General features: G+C 35.7%; 1 protein-coding gene across 1 annotated transcript in view; it reads right to left on the reverse strand.

The window, feature by feature from the left end:
- Positions 1–365: 365 nt before the first annotated feature.
- LOC128318154 (Fc receptor-like protein 5) overlaps positions 366–18,816 on the reverse strand; it is a 32,672-nt gene continuing 14,221 nt past the window's right edge. Inside the window, exons 3-12 of the mRNA XM_053233533.1 lie at positions 16,649–16,921; positions 9,382–9,654; positions 8,433–8,702; positions 7,479–7,748; positions 7,029–7,298; positions 5,845–6,114; positions 4,893–5,159; positions 2,377–2,622; positions 1,476–1,607; positions 366–1,380 (exon numbers count right to left, since the gene is read on the reverse strand). Coding sequence (XP_053089508.1) covers positions 1,322–1,380; positions 1,476–1,607; positions 2,377–2,622; positions 4,893–5,159; positions 5,845–6,114; positions 7,029–7,298; positions 7,479–7,748; positions 8,433–8,702; positions 9,382–9,654; positions 16,649–16,921 — 2,330 coding nt within the window. The 3' untranslated portion in view covers positions 366–1,321. The remainder of the gene's footprint in view (positions 1,381–1,475; positions 1,608–2,376; positions 2,623–4,892; positions 5,160–5,844; positions 6,115–7,028; positions 7,299–7,478; positions 7,749–8,432; positions 8,703–9,381; positions 9,655–16,648; positions 16,922–18,816) is intronic.

The raw sequence follows: 18,816 nt of genomic DNA on the forward strand, positions 1-18,816 counted from the left end.
CAGTGAATCTAGCAATGTAATTGAAACTGGAGGCTATTTTGATTCATTATAAAAAGGACATTTCAAATTGGTAGACAATCAAACCCAGTCAGATCTGTTCACAGTGAGCTCCTCTATAGTCATAATAAAGATCATTCAATTCTACTGTAGAATTTTAATGTAACTGCTCTTCAAACTCACAAAATCTGTCAATATAACTGAACCAGGAGGCTCATTTGATTCATTATAAAAGGAACATTTCAAATTGGTAGATGATGTTATTACCGCTAAGTGTCTAAAAGCCGCGTCCCAGAATTGCACGAGCGGGAGATTAACCGTGGTTTCAGGAAGCGCGGCTGGTTTAACCGCAGTGTCTACGCGCACGCGCGCAACTAATAAAATTCCCTTTAATAAGAGAAACAAAACACGAACACTCAGTAGTTATAAAAACCCAATCAACTATTTACTTGTTCACTCAAAGAAATAATAAATCCTACAGGTGATATATAAAATTAAAACACTGTAGTACTGCTAGCCTCAGTTCAGTCAGTAGAGTGAATTCAATTAAAAGAAAAATAGCCGGTGAATATAAGCAAACAAAAAGTACTACTATAAACGTTACAGGCCTGTAGTGAAGCTAGGGTTCATTGTAGCCTGAAAGTAAATGGCTGCTTCACTCCTAAAGCGGACAAAATAAAGATTCACTCACAGTCTCACTGGCAATGGCGCAGTTCACACTACACATGCACGGGATGTCAGTCCCAGGTCAGCCTCAGCGACCCAAGTCTCAGTCTTGCGATGAATCCCACGGAGCCAGAGGAAGTTTGAGTGTTCCGGAAACCCAAACCAGTATCTGGATCTTCCCGTCAATTTCCACTGTTTCCTCTTAACAATAAGCGACTGTTCCTACAGTTCACTTTGTGAGCGAGCCTTCACAGTCCCTCCTCCATAAGAGCTCAGGCCTTAGCAACAGCAATTAGCTACTTCTGGTGCGCGTCGTCGGCTAAACCCAAGCTAAACTCTTAGTCAAAGTAATGTTCAGTCTAACCCGGACAATACCCCATGTCTAGAAATGTCTGTCACCTAAATAACTTTAACTCCTAATAACTAAATAACTCCTCCATCTCCTGAGGTCATGCTGCCTAACTCTCCATGACTAAATAAATCAAACACAATGTATATATTAAATAAACATAATCTTTTACATTTTCATATTACACAAAGGAAAAAAAAATATAGACAATAAACAAAATAAACAACTGAACAAAATGTCTCAGCCTGTATCGTTCACAATATTTACTTTTTATCCTGGTTACATAAAAATAATGTAAAAACCTGACAGTCAGACAAACGCTGCAGCTTCTATCACTCTGTACGGTCTGTTGTCCTCATCAGGGTCAGCTGTAAAATACACAATCATGAGCACTTCAGATTAGCCTCTTATTAAATGTTAGGGTTTAATTTTATAGCTAATGAAGAACACTGTGAGTTCTTACTTCGAGCTCTGGAACATTTCACTGCCAGAATGATGGTCACCAGCACATACGGAGAGGCCGCTACGACACTGCTGAGGAGCTTCAGCACCGATGATGGAGCTTCTCCATGTGCTAGAACTGGAGGGGAAAATCCTATGGATAATAATATAATTAAAATAATAATAAATTACAATTAATCATATATAAAGCATTAATTTAGTGGTCATACATTTAAGTTTCATGTCAAAATATGAGTCTGTCTCTAATAAGTCTGAAAAGGTGTCTGTAACTTGATGTTACTTTCTTTAACAACATACTGGTGTTTCTCTGGAATAATTAGTTGAACATGAGAACAGTTATATTTGCTCTTTCCTACTGATAATGTAGAAGACATAAAATAAACATCTAAGACAAAATGTGTATAAAAATCAGGCTTCCTTTTGGACAGTGCTGTATTGTCTAGCCTGAGTTGATAGGCTGGTTGATGACAGTCACCTGGCAGGTTAGTCACAGCCTATAGATGGTTTGTTGACTGTAGAGTGTCTGAAGTGGGCTTTAATAAATAAAGTGTTAATGCTTGAAATGCAAGTATCTTGGCTAAACATCGACACAGAATCTAGCCTGCCAGCCTTTGATAATCACTCAGCATGTTTCTCTGGTCTACAGTACTCCAAATACAACATAACTTGTGCTTATTTTACTGAAGATGGTGTACAAGTCGTGTCATTTCAAGGAGGTTTAATGAGATTTCTACACCATAAATTACAATGAGTAGTAAATATCTTGTGACTAGCATTCAAGTAGCTTAAAAGTGTAAAGGAGAAATAAGTCATAATAAATATTTTTAAATGCTTTAAGAATGGAAAACTGACTCCAACACAGCAAAAGTTTTCTTTAAATGAATATAAGAATTATTTCTCACCTCTGACTGAGACCCAGCTTTTCGGTGACTCTCCTCTCTCTGGGTGTTTACAGTGGTAGAAACCTTCATCTGACTTTGAGACAGTGTGGATGGTCATCTCTCCTGTAGTCTGGTTCTGGAGAACTGAATCATCTTTATAGAAATCAGCACCAGAATCTAAGATCTTTGAGCGATTTAAACAGCGTAAAGTCAGAGGATTTCCCTCAGTTACAGGATGGACAGGACTCTCCAGGATCAAATCACCATCTGTAGGAAAGAGAAAGACGACACTGAAAACACAAAGTGTGTAAAATACAAGTATACAGTCAGGTCCATAAGTATTTGAACAGCGACACAATTTTTGAAATTGTGGCCTGGCAAAGCATCTCAAGGGAGGAAAGTCAGCATTTAGTGATATCCATGGGATCCAGACTTCAGGCAGTCATTGACTGCAAAGGATTTGCTTCCAAGTATTAAACATAATCCTAATATTTATGATTGTTAGTTTGTCCAATTACTTTTGAGCCTGTGAAAATGGAGGGACTATGTAAAAAATGGCTGTAATTCCAGTGTCACTGTCCAAATACTTATGGACAGACCTCTTGATCTCTTCCAAATGATGTTACTGTATGACCACTATGCCATATTTATGACCAGAAGATTGTGGAAAATGTGACTCTGAAAATCTCAGTCAAAAATAATGATTTTGATTTGATTTGAATGATTGGATTACACTCCATTCCAAAACACTCCATTCTCTGTAATGAGCACTTTACATCAGTAAGTTGGTGGCTATAGCTATATGTGCTAAGCTAAATAAATTATTTGAACATTTGTCTGAGACAGATGTGCAGAGGTTTTTTTTGTTTAATGTTGCTGTCTGTAGCTTTACCAGTGGGTTTTCAAAATAATAAATATCTTCTTGTACATATCTGCTGGCCATATCTACAGTCAGGTCCATAAGTATTTAGACAGTGACACAATTTTCATCATTTTGCCTCTGTACACCTCCACAATGGATTCAAGGGGTTTAACAAAAATATTGCATTAACCGTTTAGGAATTACAGCCATTATTATTTCCTCTATTTTCACAGGCTCAAAAGTAATTGGACAGTTGACTGATATGCAGTTTCATGAGCAGGTGTGGCCTGTTTCCTCCTTATTTCATGACAAATTAAGGAGATTTAAGGTCTGAAGTTGATTCCAAGTGTTGAATTTGAATTTGGTAGCTGTACATATCTACCTAGGCTACACAGTTCACTAGCTAGTTTTAGCTCACAAATAATGTGACCACAAATTTTTGTTTCTATTTATGAAGCTAGAGACTGCTGTGATACTGCTGTTTATTTATAGCCACATCTTCCACAATCTTTTGATAATAAATATGGCAGTGTGGTCATACAGTAACCTCACATGGAACAGATCAATAGAGGTCTGTCCACAAGTTTACATAAGTTTACACAGAGATTACATAAAGTTTTTTATCTTTGTGCCTTCATTTTGTACTTTGTACTGCTAAGTATCTGTACACTAAAGCCCTCAGACTCTTGCCCATGTACAGAGATGGACTGTAGATTAAATATATATGTAAATGTCTGTGAATAGTAGATTTGGCAATGTCTTTTCTGACTCCAGATCTGTATATATTTTCCCCTGGGACTTGGTATGGATCATAAATTATGGTCATAATTATGACAGCTAAAAGAAAGAGGTAACGTGACTGAAATAGATGAATAGGAATTACCAGTTATATGGATGGCGACTCCATATAACTTTTTGTTTAATATGCAGTGTAGCATTTATATGACCCACAGGCTCTAACTTCCCTACATTTTTCTAGTATTCTATTTTGCTTGTGGCATCAGTGCTTATTTTTTACATTTGACTTTTTTTTTTACAACTACAAGTCACTGACAGCTTGTGGAATTTACAAATAAATGGGAGTTAAGTTACAGACTGAATATTATGAATATTATCATTTAAATTATTTTAAAAAATAATTTTAAAAATATTAAATCCAGTTATGGAAGATATCAGAACTTTGGAGCTAATATTGCAGTCATTCAGACCTACATGCTGTGCTGCCTACAACACAATTAACATCATAAATCTTAAAGAACACAGCAGTAGCTTAATAACTATCTATGAATGTAGTTTAATGTTAAAGCTTTCATCATTTTCTCAGGTTATGGAAATACATAGCTATGCAGTTATGTTAACCATGACGGAATGACTCAGAGAGAAGGAAACAGAGAGCTACATGAGCTGAAGAGTCTAATGTAATTGTTCATTTAAAAGGAACTAAGGCACTGTGTTAAGTAAAATTTCCAGAAGTTTTTCAGAAGCTTTCAGACATTAAAACAGGTTTTACTGCAATTCTGTTAATCACAAGATAATAAATAAGTATTCATCTGTTATTACTGCAAGTAAGTTATCAACTAACTTCTTTACAAAACTTTAGAATAAATTTTTTAAAATGTTAGATATGGTTTTGTATATTAAAATATTACTGATGAGAATTGATAAAATGTCTCACTGTGCACTGTGATGTTGACAGAATTACTGCGTCCTCCAGATTCAGACTGACACCAGTAAACTCCAGTGTGTGATGTAGAGAGGGAGCTGATGTTACATGTAGATCCTGAAACTGATGAACAATCGAACAGTGTCTCACTGTGTGTGTATCCTCTCACTGTCCATCCAGTAGAGTCACTCTGGTCCTCACAGCTCAGTGAGAGAGAGTCAGCAGTAAAGTGTTGAGTTCTGCTGGGACTGATGATCAGAGACACTGGAGGAGATCCACCTGTTAATAATTATATTCTTATTATTCTATTTCAATTTATGTCAATATTATATTAACATTTATTTTGCTTAAAAAGGTAAGAAAATTAAAGGATATAAAAAAAGATTTGCAGTGTGAAGTAAGGAAGATTATAGATTAAACTATACATAGAGCATAAAAGATGCTAGTGACAATAATTTACTGAGTAAAAAGGAGCTTTCTGTTTGAAGTGCTGCATTGCACCAGAGCTAAGTCACAAAAACTCAGACATACATTTTTTACTCATTATTACATGCTGCACGCACACACACACACACACACACACACACACAATCCATTTTCTGTACCACTTATCCTACACATCGTCGCAGGGAGCCTGGAGCCTATCCCAGTGGACTCGGCACTAGGCAGGGGACACATGGCATGGTAACACATCGCAGGGCACAATCACACACACACACACACACACAAAATTCACAACGCCTCACAATAACTCTCTCATTCTTTCTGATTCTGCAGTTTTTTTTAAAACTCAGTGGTTCAGTATAAAAGTTCAAACCTCCTCCTCTTCACTCATTCACACTCGAGCATGAAACTGCCGAAAATTTATTTGTTCTGTATATGTAGCTGTGTAAATATAGCTTACTGTGTGTTCCTACCCAGCTCTACTGTTAACACGTTCTGTGCAGTGCAGTCACATACTCACCAGTAACATTTACCCAGAGTGCATCACTGTAGTGTGTGTAGACTTGGTTTCCTCTTCCAGCTCTGCACTTGTACTGACCTCCATCAGAGACTCTAACTGATCTGATGAAGTAGGAGTGTGTTTCAGTCTCAGTCTCAGTGCTCTGTCTGGGTTTGATCCAGTAAAACTTCCATCCAGCAGACTGCAGCTTCAGTGTACAGGACAGAGTCACTGAGTTTCCTGTCAGTGCAGCTCCTTTAAGGTCTGATGTGAGTTCAGGTTTAGGTTTTTCTGTTAGAGAAGAAACACACAGTTCAGGAATAATGTAATCTTTACTGTATTAATCACCTCTACAGAGTGAAAACATTTTTGCTGTCTCTGTGATGATCCTGGTCTCAGCTAAACAATAACTAGGCCTACATATTTTTCTATTATTGTATTACTCTATTAGTGTAGCATAGTAAGTTAAAATAATCATGTTCACATTTATTTGCTGAAAGAGAAACTGAGAAACTGAGAATTAGACCAATAGCAGGTCCCTACATGGTGTGATTCTTTTATTCATCAGCATTGTGTGATTTATTATAACTAAATGATATAATAACAAAATAGTGAATGTCTTTCTTCTTGATGAACACATACTCAGATCCCTTTGGTCTTGCTGTACAAAGATGATGCACATTTTTATACACATTACGCATTTAGTGGATATTATTCAAATTAACACTTAGAATAATGATTTCTTTTTTCAAATTCATAAAGATGAATATAGCAAAAGTAGCTGTTCAATTCTTTTATTATTTCAGGTCATAAGTGTCTCACTTAAATCTCTCACTGTTATATCACATGTTTTATATTTGCAGAACTCTGTTCTATAATCTTAGAAGATCACTTCAGTTTACCTGCAGATCACTTTTACTCATCACACATATAAACACTTCATTCCTGCATCTTGTACTTTCTGATTAAGCTCAATGTAAAGTTTCATTACAGTAAGATAATAACTGCCTTTAGCTCATGTGGCCAGTGTTTATGAGGTGAGCTTATTGCCAGGATTAGAGATTCTAACATTTGTTCATCAGACAAATTTACAATTCCACATTATGTGAGTATAAAAAACTGTTTAAAACAGTTCTGTACAAAATATACCTCTACACTTTTCACTGTTAATGAAATAGACAATTTGTGAGATAAAACACACTCACCTGATACAGTCAGTGTAACAGCATCACTGGTCTGTGTGTATTTTGGGTCTGATGACTTCGTTCCTTTACATGTATAATCACCTTTATCAGAGGCTTTAACATTAGAGATTGTGTATGTTTTCTTTCCTGCAGCATCACTGAGTTCTTTATTATTTCTATACCAGTGATACTGCCAGGATCCTCTAGTCTGTATCTCACATGAGAAAGTGACGGTTTCCCCAATGAACACACGCTCAGCTGCCTGTACTTTCACTACAGGCTTTGGTCTCGCTATACAAAGATAGCAAAAACATTTTAACTATATACAGAACAAATTTAACATATTAGATATTTACATAATTACATAATTATAATACTTCCTGAAACAGTTACTAAAATAATAAAATAATTAGGTTTTCACCGTCTTCCTAATTTTAAACATGTAGTGAAAATGTAGAAAACATGACGTACCTCTCACTGTAATCGTGGCTGGATAACTGATCTCTGAGTTGTAGTTTCCCCTGCATGCTTTACAGTAGTAATATTTTTGTCCTTCATTAGAGACTGTCACAATGAGTGTGTTGGTCACTGTAGCTACAGAGGTCAGAGCTTTTAATTGCCAATAACCTTGGTACCAGAGAAAAGTCCATCCAGTAGACTGCAGATTACAGCTCAGAGTAACTCTGTCTTCAGTGTAGACGGAGCGCTGAGGATTCACACTCACAGTCGGTTTGGGTTTTTCTGTTGATATAAAATGATGAAAAGCTGGAGTTACCTTTACAACATGAGCAGTAGTTTAATCTTTGTGCCTAATTAAGCATTTAGATACAGTGTTTATTGTAAAGGTTTCAGTGATGTGACTTTTTATTTTTACATGGTTTATATACAGTATATTGTCTACAAAAAGAACTGAAGTGTAAAGGTCACTGTATTGCTCCTGTGATTTTGCTTTTCCACATGATGATTTATAAATCATGTCTCAAATTCTGTATCACACTGCATGCATTAGTGTCTTTTTAAAAATCTTATTCAATCATTTAACTCTTTATTGTAAAAGCACAGCAGTGAAACTTTGAAATCTTTTTCAAAATGTAGACTCGTGACAGTAGAATCAGCGTGACTATTAGGTGAAGAAGAATGTGTTTCTCATAAATGTAAATTATTTCCTAACAGTTTAAATAACAGCTGAGGGAAAATGTGTCATATCGTTCAGAATAGCTAATAAGTTGTAGTGATTCTTTAAAAAACAAATAAAATGGTTACTTTAAATTAAGAAAGAAAATCAAAAGTACACAGAGAAAAAGAAGCTGTAAAATCATTATAATGAGACTTTGTGTCTCATATGATAAAATCTGGAACAAAATCTGAAACTAGTGATAACTTTAACATACATACGTAAGTAATAACATACATTCACACACTCACCTGATACAGAGAGTGGAACAGGATCACTTGTCTCTGAGATCTGAGAGTCACTTCTCCTCCCTCTGCAGGTGTATTTACCACCGTGATCATTTCTAACAGAGATGCTGAACTCCTGTGTTGTGTGGGATGGGTAGAATGTGTAATCGTCCCTATACCAGTCGTATGTCCACTTAGTGTCTCCTCCTCTCTGTATGTCACACCTGAAAGTCACTCTCTCTCCTCTGAACACCTGTGTATCAGGCTCTATAATCACCACAGGTTTAGGACTCTCTGTAAGAAAAAAAAAAATTACTACTGTTTCTATATATTAATTAATTTCCAACATTATCATTTAAAGAAGTAGTAACATTTTAAAATTGAATACAGAATTTGGGTAAACATTCAGAGTATAGATACAGTATATCTGCTCACATGTAAATGATTAAGCTCCCAACAATCACTACTGATGAAGTAAATGTAGATCACAATCTTAAATACAGACTCAGCCCTAAAAATAATCAGGTCACTCTTCTACACTAGTTCTAGACAGGTTATATATACATAAAACTCTGCGATACACATCCTTAGTCATCACCACACACCTGTTATCAGTTCATAACTCCTCATACACACTCACTCTCTAATCTCTCTCATTCTTTCAGATTCTACAGCCTCTTACACTCAGTGGTTCAGTATAAAAGTTTGCTCCTCGTCCTCTTCACTCATTCACACTCAGGCAGGTCTCGACTCGAGCATGTTGATGTTTCTGAAGCAGCAACTTTATGAAGCCCCTTTTACAGCCTCTGAGCAGCTTGTTAAAATACTTTTACAGATTTTGGTGACATTTTCTTTGTCATACAGAGTTCTCTGTATGTAGCTGTGTAAATGTTGCTATATTGTGACACTGCTCACATGTTGTTTATATGTTCAGTGTTGTGCAGAATCACTTAACAAAAAGTCTCTTACTCACCAATAACGTTTACCCAGAGTGCATCACTGTAGTCTGTGTAGTAAACTGGGGTTCCTCTTCCAGCTCTGCACTTGTAGTGACCTCCATCAGAGACTGTAACTGATCTGATGGTGTAGGAGTGTGTTTCAGTCTCAGTCTCAGTGCTCTGTGTGGGTTTGATCCAGTAAAACTTCCATCCAGCAGACTGCAGCTTCAGTGTACAGGACAGAGTCACTGAGTTTCCTGTCAGTGCAGCTCCTTTAAGGTCTGATGTGAGTTTAGGTTTAGGTTTTTCTGTTAGAAATTAAATACACTTTCAGAATGTGAAGTATTCTTTACTACACTAATCACTTCTACAGTAAAACAGTAATACTCTCTCTGTGATGATGCTAAACAACTTATGACTACTTTTAAATTGTTTTAGAATTTTTAGTTAAACACATGATGAGAATGAAAATAGGGATATTAAATGTAAAGCTTCACTGTGATTGAAGTGAGGGTCAGAAAATAACTGCTGTGTGATGATGCAGGTCTCTAATCTCTTTCTACTCCACATCAATTTATATTTTTGGGTGTATAGAGTAGAGATTATTTTGGAAAATGCAAAACTACACATATAATCTTTACTGGAAGACATATTGGAAATGTTTAGAAATGGTCTTGTTTTTTTTAACACTTTGTGTTTTGACTAAACATCAATAAAAGTGGGTCGTGTTGCCACCTCACAGCAAACAAACAAACAAATAAATAACTGTACATCATTAAAATGATATGAAGACAGTACACTAAGTAGAAATCTCTGCATACTCAGTAGGAGGTCTAAGTAACATTCTGTATTTCCCAGTCTACCTTAATCACCTGCTTATTTACACATTTCATAAAAACATCATTTAATGCACATATAATCCATCAATGCCTCATTTAACCATAGTTGTGGGGTGTTTCATTCATCCATTCATGCATCCATCACATCCCTTCACTTTTCCTCTCTCCACTTATTGTATTTAAGACTGTCCCAATTAAACTGAACACTGTGCTGTTCCTAATGACCTCCCCATGTCTGAAAATCTTCACAATGATTAAATTATAAACATCTGGACATGATCTGAACTGATTTTATGCTTATTTTGTTATGGTTTATCATGTGTTTATATGCATCTTAAATAACAATTTTATAATCTTATTTTAAAAAGAAACAACTGTACAATATATGTGTCATTTTTCTACCTCAAGAACTTTTTAAGTTAACTTTTTGGGATGCTATGATGCTATGCTAACTGTATTGTATAATTACTTGGCCGTTTTGCTTGTTGAAACTTTGCATGCTGCCTTCTTTTTCAAGAGATTTTTAATCTCAATGATACTTTACCTGGTTAAATAAAGGTTAAATGTAATAATAAATCAAACTTCCTGTTGAATTCTGACCACGCCCCCTTACATGATGTCACATGAATGGAGTCATGTAATTTCTATCAAACACTTCCACTGCAAGGCCTCAGTAACATACGTTTTTACATTCACTTATCAAGCCAGAAAATAAATAATGCTAGGTTTAACTGTCCCAATATTTGTTTTTTGTTTACTACTCTATTAATCCCACACGGGGCAATTGCGTAAGGCATAGGCATCACATCCCAAACTTCAGTTCAAATATACATAAACACACACACACACACAAAAAAGACATTTTTACACAAATTACAACAGTACAACATGCTTCATAGTAAATCCAACCACAAGTAAGATCTAAAAAATAGTGCAGGACAAATTAAGAACCATTAATACTCATCAATACTCATTACTACACATAAACCCATAATCAGAAAATGGAATTTCAATAACACCCTTTTGTCAGATAAGAAAATAGTAGAGGAAATTAAAAAACAAATCAGATTTTTTCTTGAAATGAATGATAGACCTGAAACCACAAAATCCACACTTTGGGAGACATTCAAAGCTTACATGAGAGGCCAAATTATTCTACTGAGTTGCCTTAAGAATAAACAGCGAAGGGAAAAAGAATCAAGATTAACCCAAGAAATTTTGGAGACTGATAGATTATATGCCATCTCTCCTACGCCAGATCTCTACAATAAAAAACTATCCCTTCAAACTGAGCTAAATTTACTTTATACAACGGACACCACAAAATTATTGACACAACTAAAACATAAGTATTATGAATATGGGGAAAAAACGGGTAGATTGCTGGCGCAACAAATTAAAGAAGATGCTGCATCACGATTAATTACAGAAATACGAACGGAAACTGGACATATCACTACAGACCCAAGTGTAATTAACAATACTTTTAAACAATTTTATTGTAAACTCTACTCATCAGATTCCAAATGTGACACAAATCTTATAGACACTTTTTTTGAGAATATTATTATACCCACGATTAATCTGGAGAACAAAAAAGTGTTAGAGCAGCCTGTTTCAATTGAAGAAATAAAACAAGCGATTAATAGTATGCAAAGTTCAAAGTGCCCTGGCCCTGATGGGTACAGTGCAGAATTTTATAAGGCGTTTAATGAACAGCTCGCACCACTTCTATTAACAGTCTTTAATGAATCTTTAACAGTCGGATATCTCCCACCCTCTTTATACGATGCAAGTATCTCCTTAATACACAAAACAGGCAAAGACCCGAAAGAGCCAGGATCTTTAGACCTATAAGTCTTTTGAATATCGATAACAAAATATTAGCCAAGATTTTAGCCAGGCGTTTGGAAACAGTTCTACCAACAGTTGTGTCCCCAGATCAAACTGGATTTGTTAAGGATAGGCAACTATTTTTTAATATTAGACGGCTTTTTAATATAATCTCTACCCGCAGACCCAATAGTCGGATGTCGGAGGTGGTGCTCTCATTAGACGCTGAGAAGGCCTTTGACAGGGTCGAGTGGGATTTTCTCTTCTCGGCCCTGTCAAAGTTTGGATTTGGCCCCAATTATATATCGATGATCAAATTGCTTTACGCTAGACCCAAAGCATCGGTGCAGACAAATAACATCAGCTCCAGTCCTTTCTCTCTTCATCGTTCAACAAGGCAGGGGTGCCCCTTGTCACCTCTCTTATTCGCTCTAGCTATAGAACCTCTCGCCATATCGTTACGCTCTGCAGTAGGTTATAGAGGAATTTTAAGAGGAGATGTAGAGCACGCAGATGATCTGCTTTTATACATCTCAGACCCTCTAATCTCAATACCAACAATCATAACCATATTGTCGGAATTTGGTAAGGTGTCTGGGTACAAAATTAATATATCTAAAAGTATACTATTTCCAGTTGGTTTTAAAAACGGAGAAAATTCACAGACACTATCTACTTTTCCCTTCAGCATCTCAAATGGTTTCCGATACCTTGGGATAAATATTACACGGGAGATCTCCGGTCTTTTTAAACAGAATTTTTTAAATCTTTATCAAAAAACTGATCAACAATTAAAAAGATTATGCACTCTCCCCTTCTCACTGGCTGGTCGCATAAGTATAATCAGAATGAATGTTCTACTCAAATATCTATTTCTTTTTCAATGTATTCCAATTATATTACCCAAAAATAAAAAATAAAAAGATTCTCTCATTTCATCATTCATCTGGAATAAAAAAACTCCAAGAATAAGAAAGGCATTTTTACAAAGACCTAAATCCACAGGGGGTACAAGGGGATACAAGCTTTTGGTTGTATTACTGGTCTTGTAACATTCGATGTATGTCTTTTTGGGATGGTATGCACCAACCTGACTGGGAACGCCTTTTACCCAAACACTTTAAAATCACTTTTATTCTATACTTCCGATCTCTCCAAATTCAAATGCAAGAACCCCGTGGTCTCATACTCATTAAAAATTTGGTCTCAGATTAGGAGATACTTTAAATGGAACTGCTGTTCAATACAGACACCATTGATTAATAATCAAGCCCACAAGTTACTTTCAGAAAACACATTTAAATTATGGGACTCAAAGGGTGTTCATTCATTTGCAAATTTGTTTACCAACAAGATTTTTTCTACATTCGACCAATTGAAACTTAAATTTAATATAGATAATAAAGATTTTTTTAAATATTTACAAATCCGTGACCTTGCGAAGACGGTCTTTCCTTCTTTTCCCAGTCAACCACAAGAAAATGCTATGGATAAAATTTTTCTTCAAGAGCCACTTAAAAAGGGGTCTATCTCCAAAATTTACCACAGCCTTTCACAGATTGACTGTACTTCCACTTTGGACCATTTGAGGGAAGCGTAGAATGATGACTTATTGACAAATATTACAGTAAGTCAATGGGAAGATGCTCAAGGTTGGGTTCACTCCTCCTCAGTCTGTAGAAGACATGGCCTTATTCAGTTTAAAATTCTACATCGACTACATCTATCAAAAGAAAAGTTATTCAAGATATACCCTGGACTGGATCCCTCTTGTGAGCGTTGTGGACATGCCCCTGCATCTTTAGGTCATACATTTTGGAAATGCCCCAACATCACCCTCTATTGGACAGAGATATTTAAAACTCTGTCACTAGTGCTTGGGATACAGCTTCCTATGGATCCTGTGTTGGCACTGTTTGGGGTACCTGATGATAGATTATGTCTAAACTTCAAACAAAGGAATGTTTTATGTTATGTTACATTATTGGCCAGGTGTTTAATTCTATTAAATTGGAAGAGTAAATATCCACCAACTCACATACAAGTTTTAAGGGACACAATGCAACATCTAAAACTAGAGAAAATCAAGTTCTCATTGAGACAAAAAGAAGGTCTTTTTAATATTATTTGGCAGCCTTTTATTGAATATTTCAACACTAGAGTAAAAGGCAACATTTTAATTTGATATTGTATGTGCAGGTTTTTGTTGTGTTTTTGTTGCTGTTGTTCTGTTTTTTTTTTTTTTTTTTTTTTTTTGTTGTTTTGTTTTGTTTTTTATGTATGTATTCGTGTCTCATTTATTAACACTTGTGAATTCTTGTATAACTAATGTTCGCATATTGAGACAGTGTTGTATATTGGAAAACTCTAATAAAAAGAAATGGAAAAAAAAAATACTCATTACTACAATTCAGGTTACAAATACGAATAGCTTCTGGCACAAAAGTAGACTTATATCAATTGGTCGTACACTTAATACTTCTAAGCCGCCTTCCAGAAGGCATTACCTCAAAATGCTTGTGCAATGGATGCGTGTCATCATTCATGATACGCCGAGCTTTCCTTATCACTTGTTGCTCATAAAATTCATTTAGGCTCCGCAGTGGCATACCAATAATTTTTGAACAAGTCTTGAACAAGTCTTAATAGTTGTGGGGTGTTTCATTCATCCATTCATGCATCCATCACATCTCTTCACTTTTCCTCTCTCCACTTATTGTATTTAAGACTGTCCCAATTAAACTGAACACTGTGCTGTTCCTAATGACCTCCCCATGTCTGACAATCTTCACAATGATTAAATTATAAACATCTGGACATGATCTGAACTGATTTTATGCTTATTTTGTTACAGTTTATCATATGTTTATAAGCATCTTAAATAACAATTTTAGAACATTACTATTAAAAAAACAAAACAAAACTATATAGTGTGTGTGTGTCATTTTTCTACATTGAGAATTTTTTTAGGTCAACTTTTTGGGATGCTATGATGCTATGCTAACTCTGTTGTATAATTGCGTGACTGTTTTGCTTGTTGAAACTTTCATGCTGCCTTCTTGCCAAGGTCTCTCTAGAAAAAGAGATTTTTAACCTCAGTGAGACTTTACCTGGTTAAATAAAGGTTAAATGAAATAATAAATAAAACTACCTCTTTCTTTCTGATCACGCCCCCTTATATGATGTCACATAAATGACATTCACTTATCAAGCCAAAAAATAAACAATGCTAAGTTTAACTGTCCCAATATACCTGAATTTATCCTATTATATCTACACATTTTATAATGTTGTTAATATTGAAAATTATTGTTTGGCTTTGTGATTTTCTTATTAGTGTGCACATTTGTAGTCATTTTTAACAAGCAGATCTTTATTGCTGAAATCTCCAGTCAGTGAAGGTAGGGCTCTGTGCTGTGGCTGATGTGTTACAGAAACTTTGTGTTCACTGTAAAAAACTTTACTGTAGATGTTACAGTAAATTACTGGCAACCTGGTTTGCCAATAGAGTACTGTGAAATTTACAGCAAATTTTACTATAAAACATATTTACAGTAAAGCACTATAATATTATACATAGTATAAAATAACACGTAACCCCATATATTTGGTTAATGCAGGAAACAACTGAGCTGAAGAGTCTTGCTCAAGGACCCAATCAATGCAGTTTGGTGGTGCTGGGATTTGAACACAACCTTGTTAGCCTTGACTCCAAACCTTAACCACTGATGTACCGCAACTAGCACCACTAGCTTGCATTGATTCAATGTAATCTGTTAGTGGAGTTAATTCAGTGGTAGAAGTAGTTGAATCAGTGCAAGTTAATTATGGTGTAGTTGTGATGACTCAGTGGTTAAAGCTTTGCGTCATGAATCAGAAGGTTGTGTGTTCAAATCCTGGCACTGCCAAGCTGTCATGGTTTGGCAAGATCCTTCAGCTCAGTTTTATCCTGCATCACTCAAATGAGCAAGTGTTCTGGGTTATGTTATTTTATACAACATTATGATATTACAGTAATTCACTGTAAATATGTTTTACAGTTGTTTACTCTAAATTTTACAGTACCTTACTGCCAACACAAGTTCTGGTAAAGTGTGTTTTGCTGTTGTAAGCTTGGGTTGACACAACCTGCACCACCAACTGCACACATCAGTATCTATTTAAAAATCTTCTTCACTCAACTAAACTTACAGATCTTTACTGTGAAGCCACAACAGTGAAGCATTGAAATCTATTTTCAAACATTCAGAATCATGACAGTAGCATCAGCTTGACTATTAGGTGAAGAACATGTTTCTTATACATATCAATGATTTTCTAACAATTTAAAATAAAATTAAAGGCAAAATGACATTCCAGCAGTCAGACTGAATAATAAGTTGTGATGATTCCTGTCTTGACCAGTAATCAAGTGAATTTGAGGCTTTAAGACAGAAAAGTGAGAATTAAAAGTAAACAGACAGAAGGAAGCTGTAAAGTCGTTATAATGAGACTCAGTTACAGTGCAGCTCACTGAAAAAACTCTGGAACAAATCTGAAAACTTAAATTAGCAATACATTTTACATATACTAAAAACAAAAATAATAACATATGTAATAAAAAAGTAATAACATAAACTCACACACTCACCTGATACAGAGAGTGTAACAGGATCACTGATCTCTGAGCTCTGAGAGTCACTTCTCCTCCCTCTGCAGGTGTATTTACCACCATCAGAGTCTGTAACTGAGCTGATGCTGAACTCCTGTGTTGTTCTGTCTGAGTAGAGTGTGTGATCATTCTTATTCCAGTCAAATGTCCACTCAGTGTCTCCTCCTCTCTGTATGTTACACCTGAAAGTCACTCTCTCTCCTCTGAACACCTGTGTATCAGGCTCTATAATCACCACAGGTTTAGGACTCTCTGTATTAAAAAAAAAAAAAAAAAAAAAAAAAAAAAAAAAGATGAAGCTCTGTCAGAGGTGCACTGAGTCATTTTAACAATCACTACTAATGAAGTAAATGTAGATCACAATTTGGAAACCTGACTCAGTCCTAAAATTAATCAAGTTACTGTTCTGAAAATTTAGACCTTTTCCACTATTGATTCCTGTCTGAATGACAGTGTGTTTGTTATCCTGTTTTCCTGACTATTCATCTTTAGGAACACTGAGTGTCAGCAAATGGACAAGAAACGAAAGGTAAAAGATACACAATAATGCTAGAAATAACTGAGTGAGTATAATTTGTTTACAGTTTTAATAGGAGTACGTAATAAAAAAAGGTGCTAGAAAACAATAATTCTGACACACACATCCTTACTCATCACTGCAAGTCTGATCAGTAACCAGGTCTTTAACTATTGAGCCACCATTGCCTTATCCTCCCATTTTCCAAGAAAATATATGTTTTGTTGCACTTTGCATATGTTAGCCTAAAAATTTAGTTTACTGTGCAGAATTATGCCCACATATCTATAACTATCTATGTTTTCAATATCAATGTCAATGTGTTTGAATAATAGAGAACCTTCTAAAAGCAATTACCATTTCCTTTGTTTTCATTACATTTAATCGCTAAAAGGACTGGTCACACCAAGACAGAATCATCCACTACAGTGCCATGCCATCTCCTCATCTTGTAAAAGACTCAGAATTACAGAGTCATCTCCAAACTTGATCAGATGTCAATCTTTATCATTGCTACGGCAGTCATAGGTGTACATAATGTACAGGAGAGCGGACTATACACAGGCCTGCACTGGATGAAGATAAATATACAGAAAACGTGCCACTGACCCTGACATGCCACAGCCTGTAAGAAAATTCATGATTCATTACAATATTAGGATCTAACTTAAAATTGGACAGTAAATTCTCAGCAAGCAAGTGTGGCTGAATAATATTGAATGCAGACGAGAAGTCAGTAAAGAGCCATCGAGCATGAGTCTTTTGTCTCTCAAGATGTTTTAACACTAAATTTATTAGGCTTAGATTGGCATCCTCCACACCTCACCCTGTTCTGCTGGGATGTAGATCTAACTGATTCTTAGATATGGATTTGGATCTAACTGATTCTTCACTTTCCTGAGCATATAGTTCTTAAAACGTTTCTCAAAGGATTTCATTCACAAAGGCCCTTAAGCCACTGGCCTATAATTATTCAGCTCTTTAGGATTGGTCTTTTAGAAACAGGAACCACATGAGCTTTCTTCCAGAGTTTAAGAATGTTCTATTGACCAGGTGATTCACTGGAGATGACCTTAGGCCTCATTTATAAAACTTTGCATGGATTCCAGAGTGAAAGTGTGCATGTGCACAAAAAAACAGGAAATGGCTTACACACACACACACACACACACAAAAATTATAAAACCTTGCATATGCACATGTGCATTCCATTTCCATTCATTTTCCATTATAATTCACAATGCACTGGTGAATCAGCCTCTTCTCCTGCCAGGTTACTGCCCACACATATCCATAAATGGTCAATGCAAAGTACTTGATACACATTTAAAATATGGGGTGTCCCATTCATTTTTGAATGAGGTTGTGTTGTAAATGGCAGAGAGAAAAGCAAAAAAGAGGAGAATTTGGGGAACAAGAAGTGGAAGTTGTGTCAGAGATCAACAAAAGCACACAGTTACCACTATTGAAAACTTGATAAATTAATTAAAAATAACAAAAATACCAATGATATTACAAGAGCTTGTTAAAAAAGATACATTTGCACTGGTCTCAGCTGTTCATAATCAACACATGACATCTTAAGTTTGTTGGGTAGTGATGTGAATTGGCTCCTGGGGTGGAGCGGAAG

Source organism: Pangasianodon hypophthalmus, chromosome 4 (genome assembly GCF_027358585.1).
Source record: "Pangasianodon hypophthalmus isolate fPanHyp1 chromosome 4, fPanHyp1.pri, whole genome shotgun sequence".
NCBI lineage: Eukaryota > Metazoa > Chordata > Actinopteri > Siluriformes > Pangasiidae > Pangasianodon > Pangasianodon hypophthalmus.